At 45.6% G+C, this 18,004-nt stretch overlaps 1 protein-coding gene across 2 annotated transcripts in view; it reads left to right on the forward strand.

Annotated features, from left to right (window-relative positions):
* slc29a1.L (solute carrier family 29 member 1 (Augustine blood group) L homeolog) overlaps nt 1-18,004 on the forward strand; it is a 35,037-nt gene that overhangs the window by 15,192 nt on the left and 1,841 nt on the right. For both annotated transcript variants that reach the window (XM_041562273.1, NM_001095291.1), the window contains 10 exon segments: nt 8,868-8,931; nt 12,219-12,300; nt 12,578-12,816; nt 13,046-13,185; nt 13,360-13,494; nt 14,046-14,143; nt 14,541-14,625; nt 15,518-15,588; nt 16,863-16,971; nt 17,810-17,895. In XM_041562273.1, the coding sequence (XP_041418207.1) occupies nt 8,909-8,931; nt 12,219-12,300; nt 12,578-12,816; nt 13,046-13,185; nt 13,360-13,494; nt 14,046-14,143; nt 14,541-14,625; nt 15,518-15,588; nt 16,863-16,971; nt 17,810-17,895 (1,068 nt within the window). In that variant the 5' untranslated portion in view covers nt 8,868-8,908.

The raw sequence follows: 18,004 nt of genomic DNA on the forward strand, positions 1-18,004 counted from the left end.
TGGGCCCCGCCCACACTGGTGCTCAAGCCCTGCCCAGACCCCGCCCACTCCACATCACAGTTAAAAGACCACACAGACATCAGCGCTAAAAAAGTAACCTCCCCCCCACAAGTTATAAAAAGCTATTGATGGTCAGGGCCCCCTTATAAGTTAAAAAAAGATTGGCGCCTGGGCCCCCCCCATAAAAGTTTTTTTTTAAAAAATCATTTTTTTTTGTATTCTCATAACTTTTCTTTGTTTTAGCCATTCTGTTTTTTTCCTTTCCCTTCTGCCCCCTCCCTTTCCCTCCGGCAGGGATCCCCTTTAATTATGTCAACTGCACATGGGTAGAATACGTTGGGTCCTAGCTATCTACATAGCAAGCCTACTATTAGTATGGAGTACCAACAGGCAATAGGCTAATTCCATAATGATCATGTATATTGTCATGTTTCTTCGATTAATATGAATGATCAAATTCTTCAGCCCTTGTTTAATTTGTTTTTTCTTTATCTAATTTACTTTTCCATATACTCCACATTTGTTATTCATACTTCAAAAATAAAAAATGTATATTTAATATTGGTATTGCCATAGACTAATATAAATGCAGGGAGGCACCAAAGTTGTTCACAGGGGGGCCTGAAAATTCCTTTGCAGTGGGGGTGCAAACTCTAGTTACACCACTGAAGTGTCATTTAGTAGTGTATAAGCGAAGCCATTCCTTACATATTAAGACACATAAAAACTGTAGATTATATTTCATAATGTACCCCCTACTTAAATTTATAAAGATATTAGTGGTCACCTCGGAGTTATCCTCATTCTTTTATATGGTCACATAACTCTCGGTGACATATCTTTATAACTTACAGTAGGGAATACATTATCCACTATATAATATATAATATATATATATATACATTTGAAATGTGCGTGTGTGTAAGTAAAAGACCAGCACGCATTTATGTGTGGGCTGCTTTGATTTTTTTTGCCAGGGCTGCTTTTTACTCCCAGTCCGGCCCTGGTGAGAAATAAAATTCACTGCTCTGAAGCTGTGATTGGCTGACAACATCCTTCTGTGCCTCTGCTGAAGGACCCTTTAATTGAAGCCCCCGATGCATTCTTTTTGTCTGTGTTCCTGATAAAAGTGAGTGGTCTTAGGGGTTGTTTCCCAGAAGCTCAATGGGATGTATGTCAATAAAAGATTGGCCTTCACACATGGAAATGTAAGCTGCAGTTTCCTGTCAGGTCTGCCTTGCTGCTGAAATACACTCTGGTTCCATTACAAATAGACCGTCCATTTAATGCTGCAAGTAAATGTAGGGGTTTGTGTTAGAACAGCAGCTGCAGAGTATGACTTCCCAGTAGCATTGAGTCACTTGCAGGTGTTAATCCATGAACAGGACAAAGTGATCCCTGAAACAGGATACAGCCCATCCCCACCCTACAAATTATTCTCATGTACTCAACCTACACGGAGAGACAATGTAAAAACAGTGGGTTAGCTTTGCCTTTAATCCCTTATATGAGTAAACCTATACGACACTTGACGCTGCCCAGTAGCCTCTACATAAACTGAGTGGCACCGTGCCAATTGGGCAGTGGATCCATTGATGTCTGTTCTGCATTTCCGGCTCTGTCTCTGTTTATCTTTCTAAGTTGGGCAAGAAGTGGGCATGGAGGCGTTGAATGTCTGTAACCGAGGTTTGTCGCACTGGCACCGGGGATGTTTATGTCTCCAAGATCATTTCTTGGAAATGTGTTTTTGTAATTACTGCTGTTTTTGATTGATGGGAGGTTTCTAAGGAAATTACTAAAATATTCAGTCAAACAAATAGAGTAAATGTTATAGCTGTTATTATAAATGTTATTATTCCCCTTTGGTCTTCCCTGCCTCTTAGACCCTGTTGGGTGCAAATGGTGTGACTCTTCCACAGTACCACATGGGCATACATTAATACTTTCCCACATGGGCACCTCATGGGAACATATTGTATGGCTTAACCACAGTGCTGCATGGACATCTTATGGGCAAACATTTTATGGCTACCTTCACTGCCCCATGTGCTCTGTATGGCCTTTTCTCACTACCTTGGCTCACTTTAGCATAGTGATTTACTCTTTATTGCCACACAAGTAGGGTTGCCACCTGGCCAGTATTTTACTGGCCTGGCCGGTAAAAATGATGGTTGATTCCAATGTTATTAATAGGGAAAAAGGCCGGTATTTTTTTCCACAAAAGGTGGCAACCTTACACACAAGCCATTCACCCCATGTAGTCATATTATGTATAATTCTGCACGACTGTTCCCTTGATACACGGTACAATTGCTTTTGCTCCTTGAACATACTGTGTAACTTTCCTTTTTGAGTATCTCATTGCTGCCTATTGGATGACCCTCTTCCACTGACTCATGGGCACACATTGTGTATCTCTCTCCTGATAGGCATCCATTGAATAACTCCTTCCCATACCCAAAATGCCATCAGTTCCTGCCTTGTACTGTCCAATAGACTGACACTGAGTGAGGTTCCCCACTCTGTAAGGAATCTATGCTGCCAATGCCCACTCTCCTACTAAACATTTCACCAAATGCCCAACTCTATAACTAATCCTTCCTGCTAATGCCCACTCTCTCCTACCAAACATTCTGCCAAATGCCCACTATGTAACATTCTTTCTGCCAATGCCCACTCTCTCCTAATGAACATTCCGCCAAATACCCACTTTGTAAATTATCCTTTCTGCCAAGGCCCAATCTCTCCTAATGAATATTCCGCCAAATGCCCACTCTGTCACTAATGATTCCTGCTAATGCCCACTCTCTCCTCCTACCAAACATTCCACCAAATGCCCACTCTGTAACTAATCCTTTCTGCCAAGGCCCAATCTCTCCTAATGAATATTCCGACAAATGCCCACTCTGTAACTAATGATTGCTGATAATGCCCATTCTCTCCTACCAAACATTCTGCCAAATGCCCACTTTGTAACTTATCCTTTCTGCCAATGCCTACTCTCTCCTAATGAAAATTCCGCCAAATGCCCACTCTGTAACTAATGATTGCTGATAATGCCCATTCTCTCCTACCAAACATTCTGCCAAATTCCCACTCTGTAACTTATCCTTGCTGCCAATGCCCAATCTCTCCTAATGAATATTCCGCTAAATGCCCACTCTGTAACTAACCCTTCCTGCTAATGCCCACTCTCTCCTACCAAATAGTCTGCCAAATGCCCACTCTGTAACTAATCCTTTCTGCTAATGCCCACTCTCTCCTACCAATCATTCCTGCTAATGCCCACTCTCTCCTACCAATCATTCCTGCTAATGCCCACTCTCTCCTTCCAAACATTCCTGCTAATGCCCACTCTTTCCTACCAAGCATTCCATCAAATGCCCACTCTGTCACTAATCATTCCTGCTAATGCCCACTCTCTCCTACCAAACATTCCACCAAATGCCCACTCGCTCCTACAAAACATTCCACAAAATGCCCACTCTGTAACTAATCCTTTCTGCCAATGCCTACACCCTCCTAATGAATATTCCACCAAATGCCCACTCTGTAACTAATGATTACTGCTAATGCCCACTCTCTTCTACCAAACACTCCACCAAATGCCCACTCTGTAACTAATCATTCCTGCTAATGCCGACTCTGTAACTAATCATCCCTGCTAATGCCCAATCTATAAGCCATACATTCCATCCAATGTCCAACAACTTCATTAAAATGAAATAGAATCCTCCAATGGCAATCCAAACTGATCTGTGCCAGTCTGGCTGCATGACCTTTATTTCTGCAAAAGGAAGTAGAAGGGTTAAGCCCAGTTTTCCTATCCCAGAACTAAAGAGCAGTGATATCTGATGTCAGTATCACAGGGCCATAATGACACAATCATCTCACACTATGGCAGGATGGCTGTGCCATTCTCATTGATCAGTTCTTTGTAATTCATTTGTGATTATGTTTTGGTTCACCCCATTCACAAGAGTAGTCACTGGGGCTTATATATGCTGAGGGCAGTAAGGTTATCCATAAGGCTAATTAGCCTTGTTTTATAGAACCAAAATCATCCCCTAATCTGCTCTGCAAGAACTTGTTTTATAGACCCAAAATGATCCCCTAATCTGCTCTGCAAGAACAAGCCAACATCCCCTTGCAGTTGGCGCAGGGGGGGGACAGGGGGGAGAGTTGTAGGGGGCCCGAGGGTAAGGGGGCCCGGCCACCCGCACTTTCTTGATTAGCCGGGCCCCTCCCCTGCTTTCTAAGAGCTGCTGACTTCGGGAAGGCAGGGCGGGAGCACAAGGGGAGGTATCTTCTGTCCATTACTTCCCCTAATTGGTCACTGAGTTTAAGTCCCGGTTGAGCTGCTCAGGGATTAGATAGCTGAGGTTTGAACTTCCCCTCCAGCTCATCCAATCACCATGCAGCTTTACCAGGACTTGAAATTCTATGACCAATAGGGGAAGAAAATGCTGTCACTGGAAGAAGATGCAGCTACCTGTGCTCCCCTCCTCCCTTCTGTAGTTAGCAGCTCACTGACCGCAGTAGGGCCACACTAATGAAGTAAGTGTAATAGGGCCCCCCTAAAGGTAACCCTTTGTGGTCCCTGTTGTGTGGTGGGGCCCTGGGCACCAAATTTTTTTTAAACTTCTGGGGGGGGGGGGCAAGTTTTTTTACATGGATGTTTAAGGGGGGCCCTGGCCACCAATTTCCTTATAACGTGGGGGGGGGGGCCCTGGCCACCAATTTTTTTTAATGGGGGTCCTGACTACAAATGTTTTTTTAATGGGGGGGGGCCTGACCACAAATGTTTTTTTCAATGGGGGGGCCCTGACCACCAATATTTTTTTATTAACATGTGGGAACCATAACCACCAATGTTTTTTTTTTTTTTTTAGTGTGTGGTGGGGGGTGGACCTGTGGGATGGGGAGGGCGGACCTGTAGGCGGGGCTTGTGGTGGGCGCAGCCCAGGGGGCCCAGGAAATTTTTTCGTATGGGGCCCTGCGATTTCTGATGGCGGCCCTGGGCGCAGCCCTTAGCAACTCACATTGAACAAAGGAGACTGTCAGGGGGGCACTTTGGTTTCATTGGCAGAAGAGTTTTTTTTTGTATTGTTGTTAGGAAATTTAAACCACTTTCACTTTAGCACTTCCTTGTTCTGTTTGAAGTGGTGAATCTAGTAAACAAAATCCCACACATCAGTCCATGCATAAGCCCTCTGCATAAGGCTAATGCCACCCTAGGTGCTTTTCTTCCAGTGGAGAATATGCCAGTACCATTTGGTGACTCTATGGCCTCCATTTGGCACTGCACACATTGGGCAGATTTGGACCAGTGTGAGACTGTTTCGATGAGGAGAAGGAGTGAAACTGCCAGTTAAGGTGACTGCCAACCCCCCTGAGCAGCTTTAGCTGTTTGCGATGTTGGTGATGCTGTGTTACATGGATCCTGCTGTTTCAGTCGTGCAATATTTCGGCCATTATTACCCTTCCCTGGGTGTCCCCATAGACCCTGTATGTGCAGACAGTGAAGACTACCCCCCTCCCTGCTCCTGCTGTATCCCATGTTGATGGGACAGATTTAGCAGTGGGATTATTTATACTTTGTGCACAGAACGTTCTGAGGAGAGTTAACTGTTTGCTGTCTGGAGGAGAGCTCGGGTCCCTGGATCCCAGGATTCTCTCTACTTTCAGACAGAATGTTGGGATATCAGTCTGATCTGGCATCTTTGGAAAACTTCATGCATTTCTGCCATTTCATTGGCTTCTTTCCCTGCCCTGGCAGTGGTATGGCTTCCTTCTGACACTCTTACCAAAGGGAATTGTCACACCAGTACAAGTGCATCAAGTTCTAGCAGATATTACAGAACTCCACTCATTCATTACAAATCTGGTTTTATAGTTATTTATCTGTGTAATTACAAAGAAATGTAGTATCTGACTATTAAATGAATATAGCAGATTAAGAAATCTGTAAAAAAGCATAAAGGCATTGTGGGAATTGGACTATTTTGCAACTGGCACTTTTGGGACTAGGGTGTGTGGGACTGGTGCATGTGAGATAGACACGTTCTTCCCATAAAGCCACTGACACTTTCTAAGTACTTTTCCTTCATCTCATTCCACTGATTTGGGGGCTCCATGAATCAGCAGCAGCAACAGAAAGGGCCAAACCACAACTGTCTCAGAATCGCATGCATCATGCGGCCCGTGCGCTGAACATGTGGCACCCAGATGCACTTAACTCATTCCTTGTACTCCCCTCACTGTGCAGGGTACGGTGTTGGGCCCTTGGGATTGTTACAGGACTGTCCTAATCTGGCCAACGGCCATGGCACTCTATCCAGTAGGGGCATTTCATCTCTCACTCTCCCCCTTTATGTGGCATAGCTGTTCTATGAAGAGTCCCATGGTTGGTGGTGTTGTGAGTGTAAAACCATGCCCGGGGGTGTCTTGTACTTGCACAGACAAGAGCAAGAGCTACATTGTGGGATCCGTGCCCCCCCCCTTTATATGTGTCCTCTGTTGTGTTTACCCTTGGGAAGCCTGGGAAATTCTACCAGAATTTAGGATTGTGGAGATTTTGAGGCTGATAATAATACTGGGAATAACAAGGAATCTGTTTCCATCTGGAACTTATTGAGCCCAGTATGGAGAGGCCACTATCGGCTCATGAGTCAGGAATTGGCTAAGCAGTGTATGTCTTCCTCTTGCTGTTCTTGACACTGCTGGTTGTAACTTCTTAAACAATGTAGAAGAATCTGGCTAATTAACAGAACAGAACAGAATAGTACTGACCTGTGCAACATTAGGAGTCATTTTCAAACTGGAAAGCAGGGTGCAAAGTGCTAATTTATAAACACTGGGCAAATTTGCACCTGGGCAGTAACCCACAGCAACCAATCATTGATTAGCTTTCTTTAGCCAGCTTCAGATTGAACAGTAAAAGCAATTATCTGCTATGGGTTACTGCCCAGGTGCAAAATTTCCCAGTGTTAATAAATGAGCCCCAGTGAGTGCAGTCTGTCATTTTATTTGCACTCTTTCAGCCTACAGCACTTTTCACCTTTAATGAATTGCCATGTTTCTACACTTTGTTTCGGGGGACAGAGACCTACGTCTGCGTCCTGCTGCCTGTGTTCAATGGGACCATATTCATGAGGGGTGGGGATATTTCAAACTTTATTCTCAGCAGCACTGGGTCCCAAGTTACATCTCCTCTATGGAAGACTAGGCCTAGGCGAGGTTTGGTGGTACTTGCCTAAGGGGTGCCTATATGAGAAGTGGCTGCAGGTGGAAATGTGATTTTCCTAGGGTGCATTGCAGCGGTTCCATAGTCAGAGTTGGGTAATCTGTAAGGTTAAATGGATATGTTATAGAACCCTATCTCTGTCATGCTCCGTGTTTGTCCTTCTCTGCCCCAAATAAGTCCATTGCCTACGGATAATTTGGGTCAGAAAGCTGGGGCTGCTTGTTACCACCAGAAATGATTTGTGGTACAATTGCATAAACTAGTGAGCAGATCCAGGGCCAGTATTAGTGCAGGTGCATGGTCTGTTCCAGGCTGGGGCAGTTCTCTGGGGAGATGTGGGGTCAATGGTTAAACACAGGATGTTTCTGTAGAACATTACTGTGTGGTATTGACGCATTCATGCACAGTTCAGAACCAGGAAAAAGCTCATGGGAACCAAAGTGGAGTTTCTTTAATTCAGTGCCGCAGGGGCTAAACGCTCCCAGTCCTGCAGAGCCGCCACCTGGGATATCATATGGGGTCGATATATATAAAGAGCTGGACGCCTCTGGGAATAAACATGTAAGGATTGTGTATTCACCTGCGACTGGGCCTTCACCGCCTTAAAGGGTACTACATCCAAAACCTTTGTTCCATAATGACAGATTATCTAATTATGTGCAACTTCAAAGTATTGATCAATTCCTCATTCTCCATAGTTATATGTGATTGCAAATGCTATTGAAAACTGTGTCTGTCTGATTTTGTTCTCTGCACTGTTGGTTAGACTCCTAAATCTGTAGCAGAAGCCAGCTGATTAATGGAACTGGAGGAGAACTGGCTTCTGCTACATTGTTTCAAGTGTCAGAACCAGAGAACATACAAAAAAAATTGAGAAGTGTATGTTCCTTGCTGGGTTTCTCTCTTTTATGGTGGAAACCAATTCATGCACAGTACCAGGGACAATGCAGAGCTTCTTAGGGATTTCTGGGCAGATAGAGAACTCGGTACTCCCCTAAATGTGCATTACCCGGTGCCAAACTGATCACAGTGTTACTGGTTTACTGCTCATACTGGTGCCACGCAGCTGTTTGGACAATTTACACAAATCTCCAGGTACATTTGGGTCTTCTGAGCAGCACTCTAATCGGTGTGGGTTAGATGGGTAAACATTTCTTGCTTGGGGTGTTTGTATAACACAACTCTTTTAGGGTAGGACTACATGGACGTTTTCGGCGTGATCCGACGCAATGCGACAAACCGCCTGCGACAAGTGGCATGCGACAGAAATAAGGTAAGAGAAAGAAATGTTGGATGAAGTCGCATCGTTGATCCAACGTGTCGCGTCGGATCAACGCTGCGACTTCATCCAAAATTTCTAGCTCTCACTTTATTTCTGTCACATGCGACCTTGTCATAGGCGTTTTGTCGCAGCGCGTTGGATCGCGCCAAAAACGTCCATGTAGCCCTACCCTAGAACTTTCAAATCCTGTTGTGGCTTCATGGTACAACCCAATGATGTATCGTGATGAGAATGCGACACTACGTCTCTTACGCATTTTATGTGTGTGTTTGTCATTGGCTCTGTGTGTGACAGGTACAACTCTTCTGCTATAATATAACTGTGTCTTTGCCCTGCCAGGTATCAGCTCCATTGGGAACATACGAGATTCCAGCTAAACCATGGCCAATGCCCCGACAGACCGGTAAGTGTATTTGTTGGGTTTGTGTGCTTATGTCTTGCAGTGCGGGGGTCTCTGTACTTATGTGGTGCAGCGCAGGGGTCTTTGTTTATGTGGTGCAATGCAAGAGTCTTTCTTTTTATGTAGTGTAGTGCAGGGATTTCTGTGCTGAAGTGGTGCAGGAGTCTCTGTGCTTATGTGGTGCAGGGGTCTCTGTGATTATGTGGTGCAGTGCAGGGATCTTTGGGCTTATGTGGTGCAGGGGTTTCTATGCTTATGTGGTGCAGTGCAGGGGTATCTGCTTATGTGTTGCAGTGTAGGGGTGTCTTATGTGTTGCAGTGCAGGGGGTCTATGTGCTTATGTTGTGCAATGCAGGGGTCTCAGTGCTTATGTGCTGCAGTGCAGGGGTCTCTGTGCTTATGTGGTGCAAGGGGCTCTGTGCTTATGTGGTGCAGTGCAGGGGTCTCTGTGCTTATGTGATGCATTGCAGGGGTCTCTGTGCTTATGTGATGCATTGCAGGGGTCTCTGTGCTTATGTGATGCAGTGTAGGAGTCTCTGTGCTTATGTGATGCAGTGTAGGGGTCTCTGTGCTTATGTGATGCAGTGCAGGGGTCTTTGTGCTTATGTGATGCAGGGGTTTCTGTGCTTATGTGGTGCAGTGCAGGGGTCTCTGTGCTTATGTGATGCAGTGCAGGGGTGTCTGTGCTTATGTGGTGAAGTGCAGGGGTTTCTGTGCTTATGTGGTGCAGGGGTCTCTGTGCTTATGTGGCGCAGGGGTCTCTGTGCTTATGTGGTGCAGTGCAGGGGTCTCTGTGCTTATGTGGTGTAGTGCAAGGGTCTCTGCTTATGTGGTGCAATGCAGGGATCTCTGTGCTTATGTGATGCAGTGCAGGGGTCTCTGTGCTTATGTGGTGCAGGAGTTTCTGTGCTTATGTGGTGCAGTGCAGGGGTCTCTATGCTTATGTGGTGCAATGCAGGGGTCTGTGTGCTTATGTCGTGCAGGGGTCTCTATGCTTATGTGGTGCAGGGGTCTCTGTGCTTATGTGGTTCATGGGTCGCTGCTTATGTGGTGCAGTGCAGGGGTCACTGTGCTTATGTGATGCAGTGCAGGGGTCTCTGTGCTTATGTTATGCAGTGCAGGGGTTTCTGTGCTTATGTGGTGCACGGGTGTCTGATTATGTGTTGCAGTGCATTGCTCTGTGTGTGTTTATGTGCATTGCACAGGTCTTTATCAGGTACAGTTTTGGAGTTCCCCATATATATTGAGCATGTTTTCCAGAATTCCATAATATTCCAAGGTCCAGTGACCGGCAGATCAGGAAAGGGGTAGTAGGAAGCTGTACAGCATTTTGTGCATACTGACCCTGAGAAAGGAAGCATACAATAAGTTACTCCTGTACACATGCAATAAGTTGCTCCTGTATCCAGCCTTTCTTTGCCACATAGCAGCTTCCACGTCTGTATGAAGGGGATTTCCTTTAGTGAATCACTATTAAAGCTGTTCCATAGAGAGGCCAATGAGACAGTGGATATAAAGCTGTTGTGTAGTTGCTGGGTGTTGCAGGGCATTCTTATTTTTGCACATTGCTGTTACTTTCTGCCATTGAGTTTTCATGTGTGTATTGTTTGCATATAGGGTACTCTGTCTGAATAATGAGGCATTAAGCTCACTCAGTCTCCTCTGCAATACTTACCGTACCCTGGTATAGAGCTCTAGTTCTCTGTACTTCCTGCTCCTGTGCTGCTTTCTTTCCCATGGTCAGGCAGGAACCTCCTTATGGGTAAGTGAATCCAGTCTCCCCCTAATACTTACCCATGAACAGAGTTCTGATTCTGTCTGTACTTTTTGTTCCTGGGCTTCTCTCTTTTGCATGTTCATGCAGAAGGCAGATCTTGGTTCTAACGGAGAGGGCTGATTGGGTTTTTCTGTTACCTTTCTCTCTGGGCATGGTATTTATGTTTACAGAGTGCAACACCCAGGTTGTGCTTGAGGTACAGCTCCTTGGGCTCCTAGAATTGAGCAAAGTTGCCTATAGTACATGAGACGACAGGTGTGGGGGGGGGGGGGGGCAAACAGTAGTATAGGGATATTGGGACTTGGCCTATTTTGGATCTATCTATGCGAGCCCAGTGTACACACCCAGCTCCACTCCCATGTAAACAATGAGAGGAGAGCATCAACAAACTGGAAATGGGAGGAGCAAACCACTGTGTACCAGTGAATGCCACACTCAGATGGGTGCTGGCCTGGATTCTCTCTATTGATGGATTTCACATTTTAACTCTAATTAAAGGAGGGGGTAGTAATTAGGGCTTGAGAGTCAGACTGGGCCTGGGAGGTGCTCATGTAGGGAAATTTATGGGTATCTGTTTGAATTTGATCTTGTGCAATGGGGAGAGGGGGAACAGCCGGCCCTGAACTTCAGCTATGAAGGAGAGTCAGTAAAGGGAATGCAGAGACATTGCAGGGAGTAGGAGTGAGGAAGGATATAGTTATAAGGGGAATAACTTACTAAGAAACCAAACAGGAAACAGTTACCCTTACCCAAAACCTATTGCTTCTGCCACTTATCCAAAACATACAAATGTTACCTTGGTATTTAGGTTGGAGTAGATGTTTTAGAGTAGCTGTGGCTGCTTCAGTTCATATGATTCATGAGGGTTATTTCCACTGGCTCATATTGGGTCAGTTACCCCAATAACTTCTCTTTAAATGAACAGTAACACCTAAAAATAAAAGCGTTTTAAAGTAATTAAAATATAATGTACTGTTGCCCTGCATTGAAAAAAGTTGTGTTTGCTTTAGAAACACAACTTTAGTTTATTTAAATAGACTGCTGTAGCCATGGGGGCAGCCATTTAGGCTAAAAAAGGGACAAAAGGCTACAGGCTACTTAGCAGATACCAGATAAGCTCTATAATAGCATACAATGGGATCCTGCAGAGTACATCTGTTTTCTGCTATGTAACCTGTGCTTTGAATGGCAGCCCCCATGGCTACAAAAGCTTTTTTATATAAACTAGTAGAGTTTCTGACGCAAACACACCAGTTGTACCAGTGCAGGACAACGGCATATTATTTTTTAATTACTTTGAAACACTTTAATTTTTTGGTGTTACTGTTCCTTTAATTGCATAACAGTGTACATCACAGGACATCTTGTGGCCACTACTGGAACTGCGCGTATATACCCTGTGCTGCTGATGTACATTAGATAGTATTGATACGGCCAGTGTGTTTGGCAAGTGTGGGTTGCGCTTGTGTGTCACACGGAGCTAAAGTAACTCACTTACTATCTCCCCCTGCAGGTACAACGCTGTCTGGTTTATATTCTTCATCCTGGGCCTGGGCACTCTGTTGCCATGGAATTTTTTCATGACTGCCACCATGGTAAGAAAGGGACACACCTGGGCACCTCCCTGATAGGGAACTGCCATGTCTATAGACTGCAGTTTAACTGTATGGGGTGTTTAACTAAAGCTGCCTTTAGATACTTATGCATTGACCCCTCCCCATTCAGACAGAGAAATCAATGTTCTCCCATTGGTTATTTTACGTGTCGTTCCATTATCACATGTTTTGTGTGGCCCCACCCTGGACCCTATATTGATACCAATTTTGACACTTCATGCACTAGCGGCTGATCCTTTATCCACTCTATTCCCAGTATTTCACAAACCGCCTGGGAGAGCCAGGGGATCTGAGGGAGAGCAGCGCGGAATTTTCAACGGCCACCCCTGTGACTGTGCTCCCTATCGGCCTAAATAACACCAGTGCAAGGGCCAGTGCAGAGGATGTGGTAGCACCTCGGACTTACCTCCAGAGCAAATTCAATAATGTGATGACACTGTGCGCAATGTTGCCCCTCCTCATATTCACCTGCCTCAACTCATTCTTGCACCAGAGGTGAGTGGCACATTTACTGTAACAGGGGCAGTAATTTTTTAGCAACCAATCAGCAGTAAGCTTGTATAGTACTTGGGTAAGGCCGATTGAAGCTAAATGTTGATTGGTTGCTGCTGTGAGAGGCAGTTTAATCTGTGCTGTTAAGTGACTGCATAACAAATCACTGCTCACTAATCACTTATCTATACCAGGAAATGAGGTCTCTTACAAGCACTTTCCTTTCTTACAGGATTTCCCAGAATATTCGAGTTGGTGGAACCTTATTGGCCATTTTCCTCATCTTCCTCCTCACAGCCATCTTTGTTAAGGTTCCCTTCTCCCCGGTCTCTTTCTTCACTGTCACCATGATAAAGATAATCTTCATCAACTGTGAGTCAAGCCACCCCCCCCACCCATGCCAATCACAGCTTATGTCTTATATTGTGTGGGGGTCTCTCGCCTGAGCCCTGTTTGTATCACTGTGTGCATCACTACTAATTTGATCTCCCATCCTCCTGGCCTCTATCGTTTCTCTGATTGATGTTTTTCTCTCCCTGGCGGCAGCATTTGGTGCAATCCTACAGGGCAGTCTGTTTGGGTTGGCAGCACGCTTCCCGGCCAGTTACACTTCTCCCATAATGAGCGGGCAAGGCATGGCGGGTGCATTTGCAGCGTTATCCATGATCTGTGCTATAGCAAGTAAGTATTCTATCGACACCTTTCCTTTATCCCATCTCATTTCATCCTGTTATTCTGTGCAGCCAATTACCTCTTCTTTTTTTCCAGCTCATAGGTCTACTTTCCCTTTAACTGTGTTCCTTTCACCCATATCAGTCGGGAATTCCTTCTTTCCCATACTCATTTTTGCCTTTATCTGTGCCCTATAACTCCTTTGCATCCCATACCATGCAGCCTGTGTCAGGATCTGTATTCTAGCTGCTGTTCTTCTGACCTATTATTGTTAATTCCATGTCGGAATTTTCCTTCCTTCTGGCTGGAAGACAGGTCCCCGCCCAGACCAATCCTGTCAATGGTAGCCTCATCATTCTTGCCAATTCCCAGTAAAATCACAGTGGAATCTTTATGTTTCACATTTTATTTCTCCCCAGCTCCCCGTGCTCTGACAGCATTCCTACACCATGGAACAGCAACTCCAGTTTTTTTAACCCCTTCAGTTATTCTATTTGCAGAGACCCTAGTTTGAAAGCAGTGTTTGTGCACCACAGTAACTTCTTTATTCTACCCTTTAGGTGGCTCCGCCCTGGAAGACAGTGCATTTGGCTACTTTATAACCGCCTGCGTTGTCATCTTACTGGCGCTCTTTTCATACATAGCTCTAAACAAACTGGTGAGTCTCCAGCAGGCACATAACTGCCCCCACCAGATACCTCATATCCAGAGAGAGGCAGACACCTTGCAACCTTTCCAATTAATTTGGTGCAGCAGTGAATGGGGTGCCACAATTTCTACAGCTACGTTGGTGCATTTGTTTTATCATGGCGGTTGATATTAATGGTGTAAAAAAGCAACTCCCCCCTTAAATAGGTTGAGATTAATTTAACAAGGGATACACAGACTTTTCTGACCTGTAACAGACACAGCCAGAGCTCCGCCTCCCAAGGGTTCCTTTGATCCCCTTCCATTATAATCTGCTGGTTCCAGGACCAACTGAATGAAAAGCAGTGAAAGATTAGGAGTAGTGCCCCTTCACTCATGACTTATGCTTATTAACCTTTTGCTTGCAGGAGTTCTACAGATATTACACCATGGAAAGAGTCTCAGCCGCTGCTCCGGCTGAAGTGGAGCTAAAGAAAGACCTGCTGGAAAATGGTGAGAACCTCCCCCCATCCCAGGGCAGCCATGGCAGGCGTACAGGCAGGGCAGCCATCAGGGGGGGACAGGGGGGGAGAGTTGTAGGGGGCACCGAGGGTAAGAGGGGCCTGGCCACGCCACACTTACTTGATTAGCCGGGCCCCCTGCTTTCTGAGAGCTGCTGACTTCGGGAAGGCAGGGCGAGAGGTATCTTCTGTCCAATACTTCCCCTTATTGGTCACTGAGTTTAAGTCCCAGTTGAGCTGCTCAGGGATTGGATAGCTGAGGTTTGAACTTCTCCTCCGGCTCATCCAATCACCATGCAGCTTTACCAGGACTTGAAATTCTGTAACCAATACGGGAAGAAAATGCTGTCACTGGAAGAAGATGCAGCCATCTGTGTTCCCCTCCTCTCTTCTGTAGTTGGCAGCTCACTGATAGAAGGTGGAGGAGGGTGTTTAATGGGGGCCCTGGCCACCAATTTTTTTATAACGGGGGGGGGGGGGGGGGGGGGGGGGGGGGGGGGGGGGGCTGGCCACAAATGTTTTTTTCAATGAAGGGGCCCTGACCAATATTTTTTTTATTAACATGTGGTAACCCTAGCCACCAATGTTTTTTTTACTGTGTGGTGGGGTTGGACCTGTAGGTGGGGCTTTTGGTGGGCGCAGCCCAGGGGGCCCAGGAAATTTTGTTGTATGGGGCCCTGCTATTTCTGATGGCGAGGGGGTAGAACTGTAGAGGGGGTAGAACTGTAGAGGATTCTGCTGGGGTCCTGATACGCAATATTTTGGTCCCACTTCTGCCCTCAACCCTCACTTGTACTCCATCCACTTTTGTACCCCAGTAATGGGCTTCCTGGCTCTCGTGGATTCTGCAGTTGGATCATCGGTGTTATCTCTTTATCCCACAGGGGGCAATGTGGCTGAGACTGGAGCAGAGGACACTGAAGGAGGAAAATCTGTCATCCAGATCCTAAAGAAGGTTTTTTATTAACCTGTCCCTGCCCTTTATGTACATGAGGATTTTCTCGATAGGGGGTTCCCTCAAACCTTCCTATTAAATCAAAGAAACAAACTGCCTGATTTCCAGCCAGGACCTGAGTGGGACAGGGCCCTCATGTTTCCTCTCCAGCAGTTTCTGTTCCTCCAGCAGAAGCCCCTACTGTTGTCACTGTGTAACTGTGATATGAACTGGCCTATAGAGTGCAGACAAATGATCTCTGTGGGTTTCTATTGCATTATTTGGGAGCAGGGCTGCCATCCGAAATCACAGGCCCCGCACAACAAAATTTACTGGGCCCCCTTGTCCCTGCCCATCCCAGCCAGGCCCCAAGCCCAACCCCAGATCCTTCCCACCCAAAGTAAAAAGGCCACACAGACATCAGCACAAAAAACGGCAATACAATTATAAAAAGCCATTGGTGGTCAGGGCCCCCTACAAGTTAAAAAACAATATTGGTGGCCTGGGACCCCTTCAAGTTGTAAAAAACATTGGTGGACAGTTATAAAAATTCATTGGTTGTGAGGGCCCACCTTTAAGATATAAAAAAGCTTTGATGATCAGACCCTACATGTTAAAAAAAAAAATCATTGGTGGCCAGGGCCCCCTCTATAAATTAAAAAAATAAATACATTTTTTAAAAAAAAAACATTGGTGGCCAGGGTCCCCTATAAAAGTAAAAAAACAAAACAAAAAAAAAAAAAAAACAGTGGCCAGAGTTTAAGGTTCAGTGGAACTTTTAAAAGTCTTCTTTATTCTCTTCTTCTTCTGGTCTATTTGCTGACTTTCAGCAGCTTCTCCTCTTCTTCGGAACTGTTCGGTAGCTTTCGGCTCCAATCAGCGGCTTTCTGATCTTTTCGCAGCCTTCGGTGGCTTTTGGCTCCTTTTGCAAACTTTTTCAACTTTCTTCAACTCAAGGGGGCCCGGCTAATCCAGGAAGTGCAGTGCCGTATGGCCCCCTTAAAGCACCGGGCCCAGTACAGTTGTGCCCCCTGTGCCAGTATTCTAGACATGAGGAAACAGTAGAGGTGGGAGGAGACTGACATAGGCACTTCTATGGGGCTTTCTCCGAAGATCAGGGACACCTGGGTTCCCTTTACTGTATCGGCTTCAACATTCACCAATAAGTGGTCTCCTCAGATTTGTACCCTCATTATAATGTCTCAGGACACCCACCTATTTACCCCTTACTGACGTTGCAAAGCACCCTGGGAAGTAAAGTGAACATTCCTGATCATCTGTTTCTGTGCCATTAGATGTGGGTGCTGGCGCTGTCCGTGTGCTTGGTCTTTACTGTCACCATTGGAATTTTCCCAGCAGTCACAGCAGATGTGAAATCGACCATTGCGGGGGACAGTAAGTGGGGTGAGTATGGCCAAGGTGTTTGGACCGGAGCCGTCCCAGAGGGGTCATTGTGTGCAAGGAAATGGGCTGGAGATTCCTGGCACAGGGAATCTTGGCTGGAGATGCTAAATAGCAAATAGAAAGACATATTGTCAGTTTCCCAGCTGCCCCCCAGTCATGTGACTTGTGCTCTGATAAACTTCAGTCACTCTTTACTGCATGTTGGAGTGATATCACCCCTCTCCCTCCCGCCTCAGCAGTCTCACAACAGAACAGCAGCCTAACAACAGAAAGTAACGAGATAGCAGCTCCCAAGATAACAACTGCCTGGTAGATCTAAGAACAGCATTCAATAGTAAAATCCAGGTCCCACTGCAGCACATTGTTACATTGAGTAGGAGAAACAAAAGCCTACCAGAAAGCAGTTCCATCCTAAAGTGCTGGCTCTTTCTAAAAGCACATGACCAGGCAAAAAGACCTGTGATGGCTGCCTACACACTATATTACAACTAAAAAAAAATACACTTGCTGATTTAGAAATGAAATGGTACATCAAATTATTTGCAGTGTAAACAGAGTGATTTTGAAATTAAAACATCATAAAAATCATGACAGAATCACTTTAATTTGTGTAATGGGGGTAGTTTTTCCCTTCTGATCATTGCTGATGTGCAGTTGTATTAGTTGCATAAGGAATGTCCTGGGGGGTGGGGGGGATTGAATCAAGGAGAGATACTGATAGGGGGTAAATGATTAAGGAATTAATTAAGGAATATGGTTGTCAGGGGACAAAATTAGTGAGATCGGCCTCTCGTCTAAGATCAGCCATTCTGATTTTTGCATTTCCACCTGTGTGCAGGTGTTTATTTCATTCCTGTGTCCTGCTTTCTGCTCTTTAACCTGTTTGACTGGGCTGGGCGGAGTCTCACCGTGCTCACAATGTGGGTGAGTATTTCAGATCATTCAGGGCTACACGCTTGGGACCCCTGTGATGCCTAGTGTTTTCTGTTGCATTATTCACGTCTAAAGATAAAAGCAGTGTGCCTTGAAGAGC

Source organism: Xenopus laevis, chromosome 5L, assembly GCF_017654675.1.
Source record: "Xenopus laevis strain J_2021 chromosome 5L, Xenopus_laevis_v10.1, whole genome shotgun sequence".
Classification (NCBI taxonomy): domain Eukaryota; kingdom Metazoa; phylum Chordata; class Amphibia; order Anura; family Pipidae; genus Xenopus; species Xenopus laevis.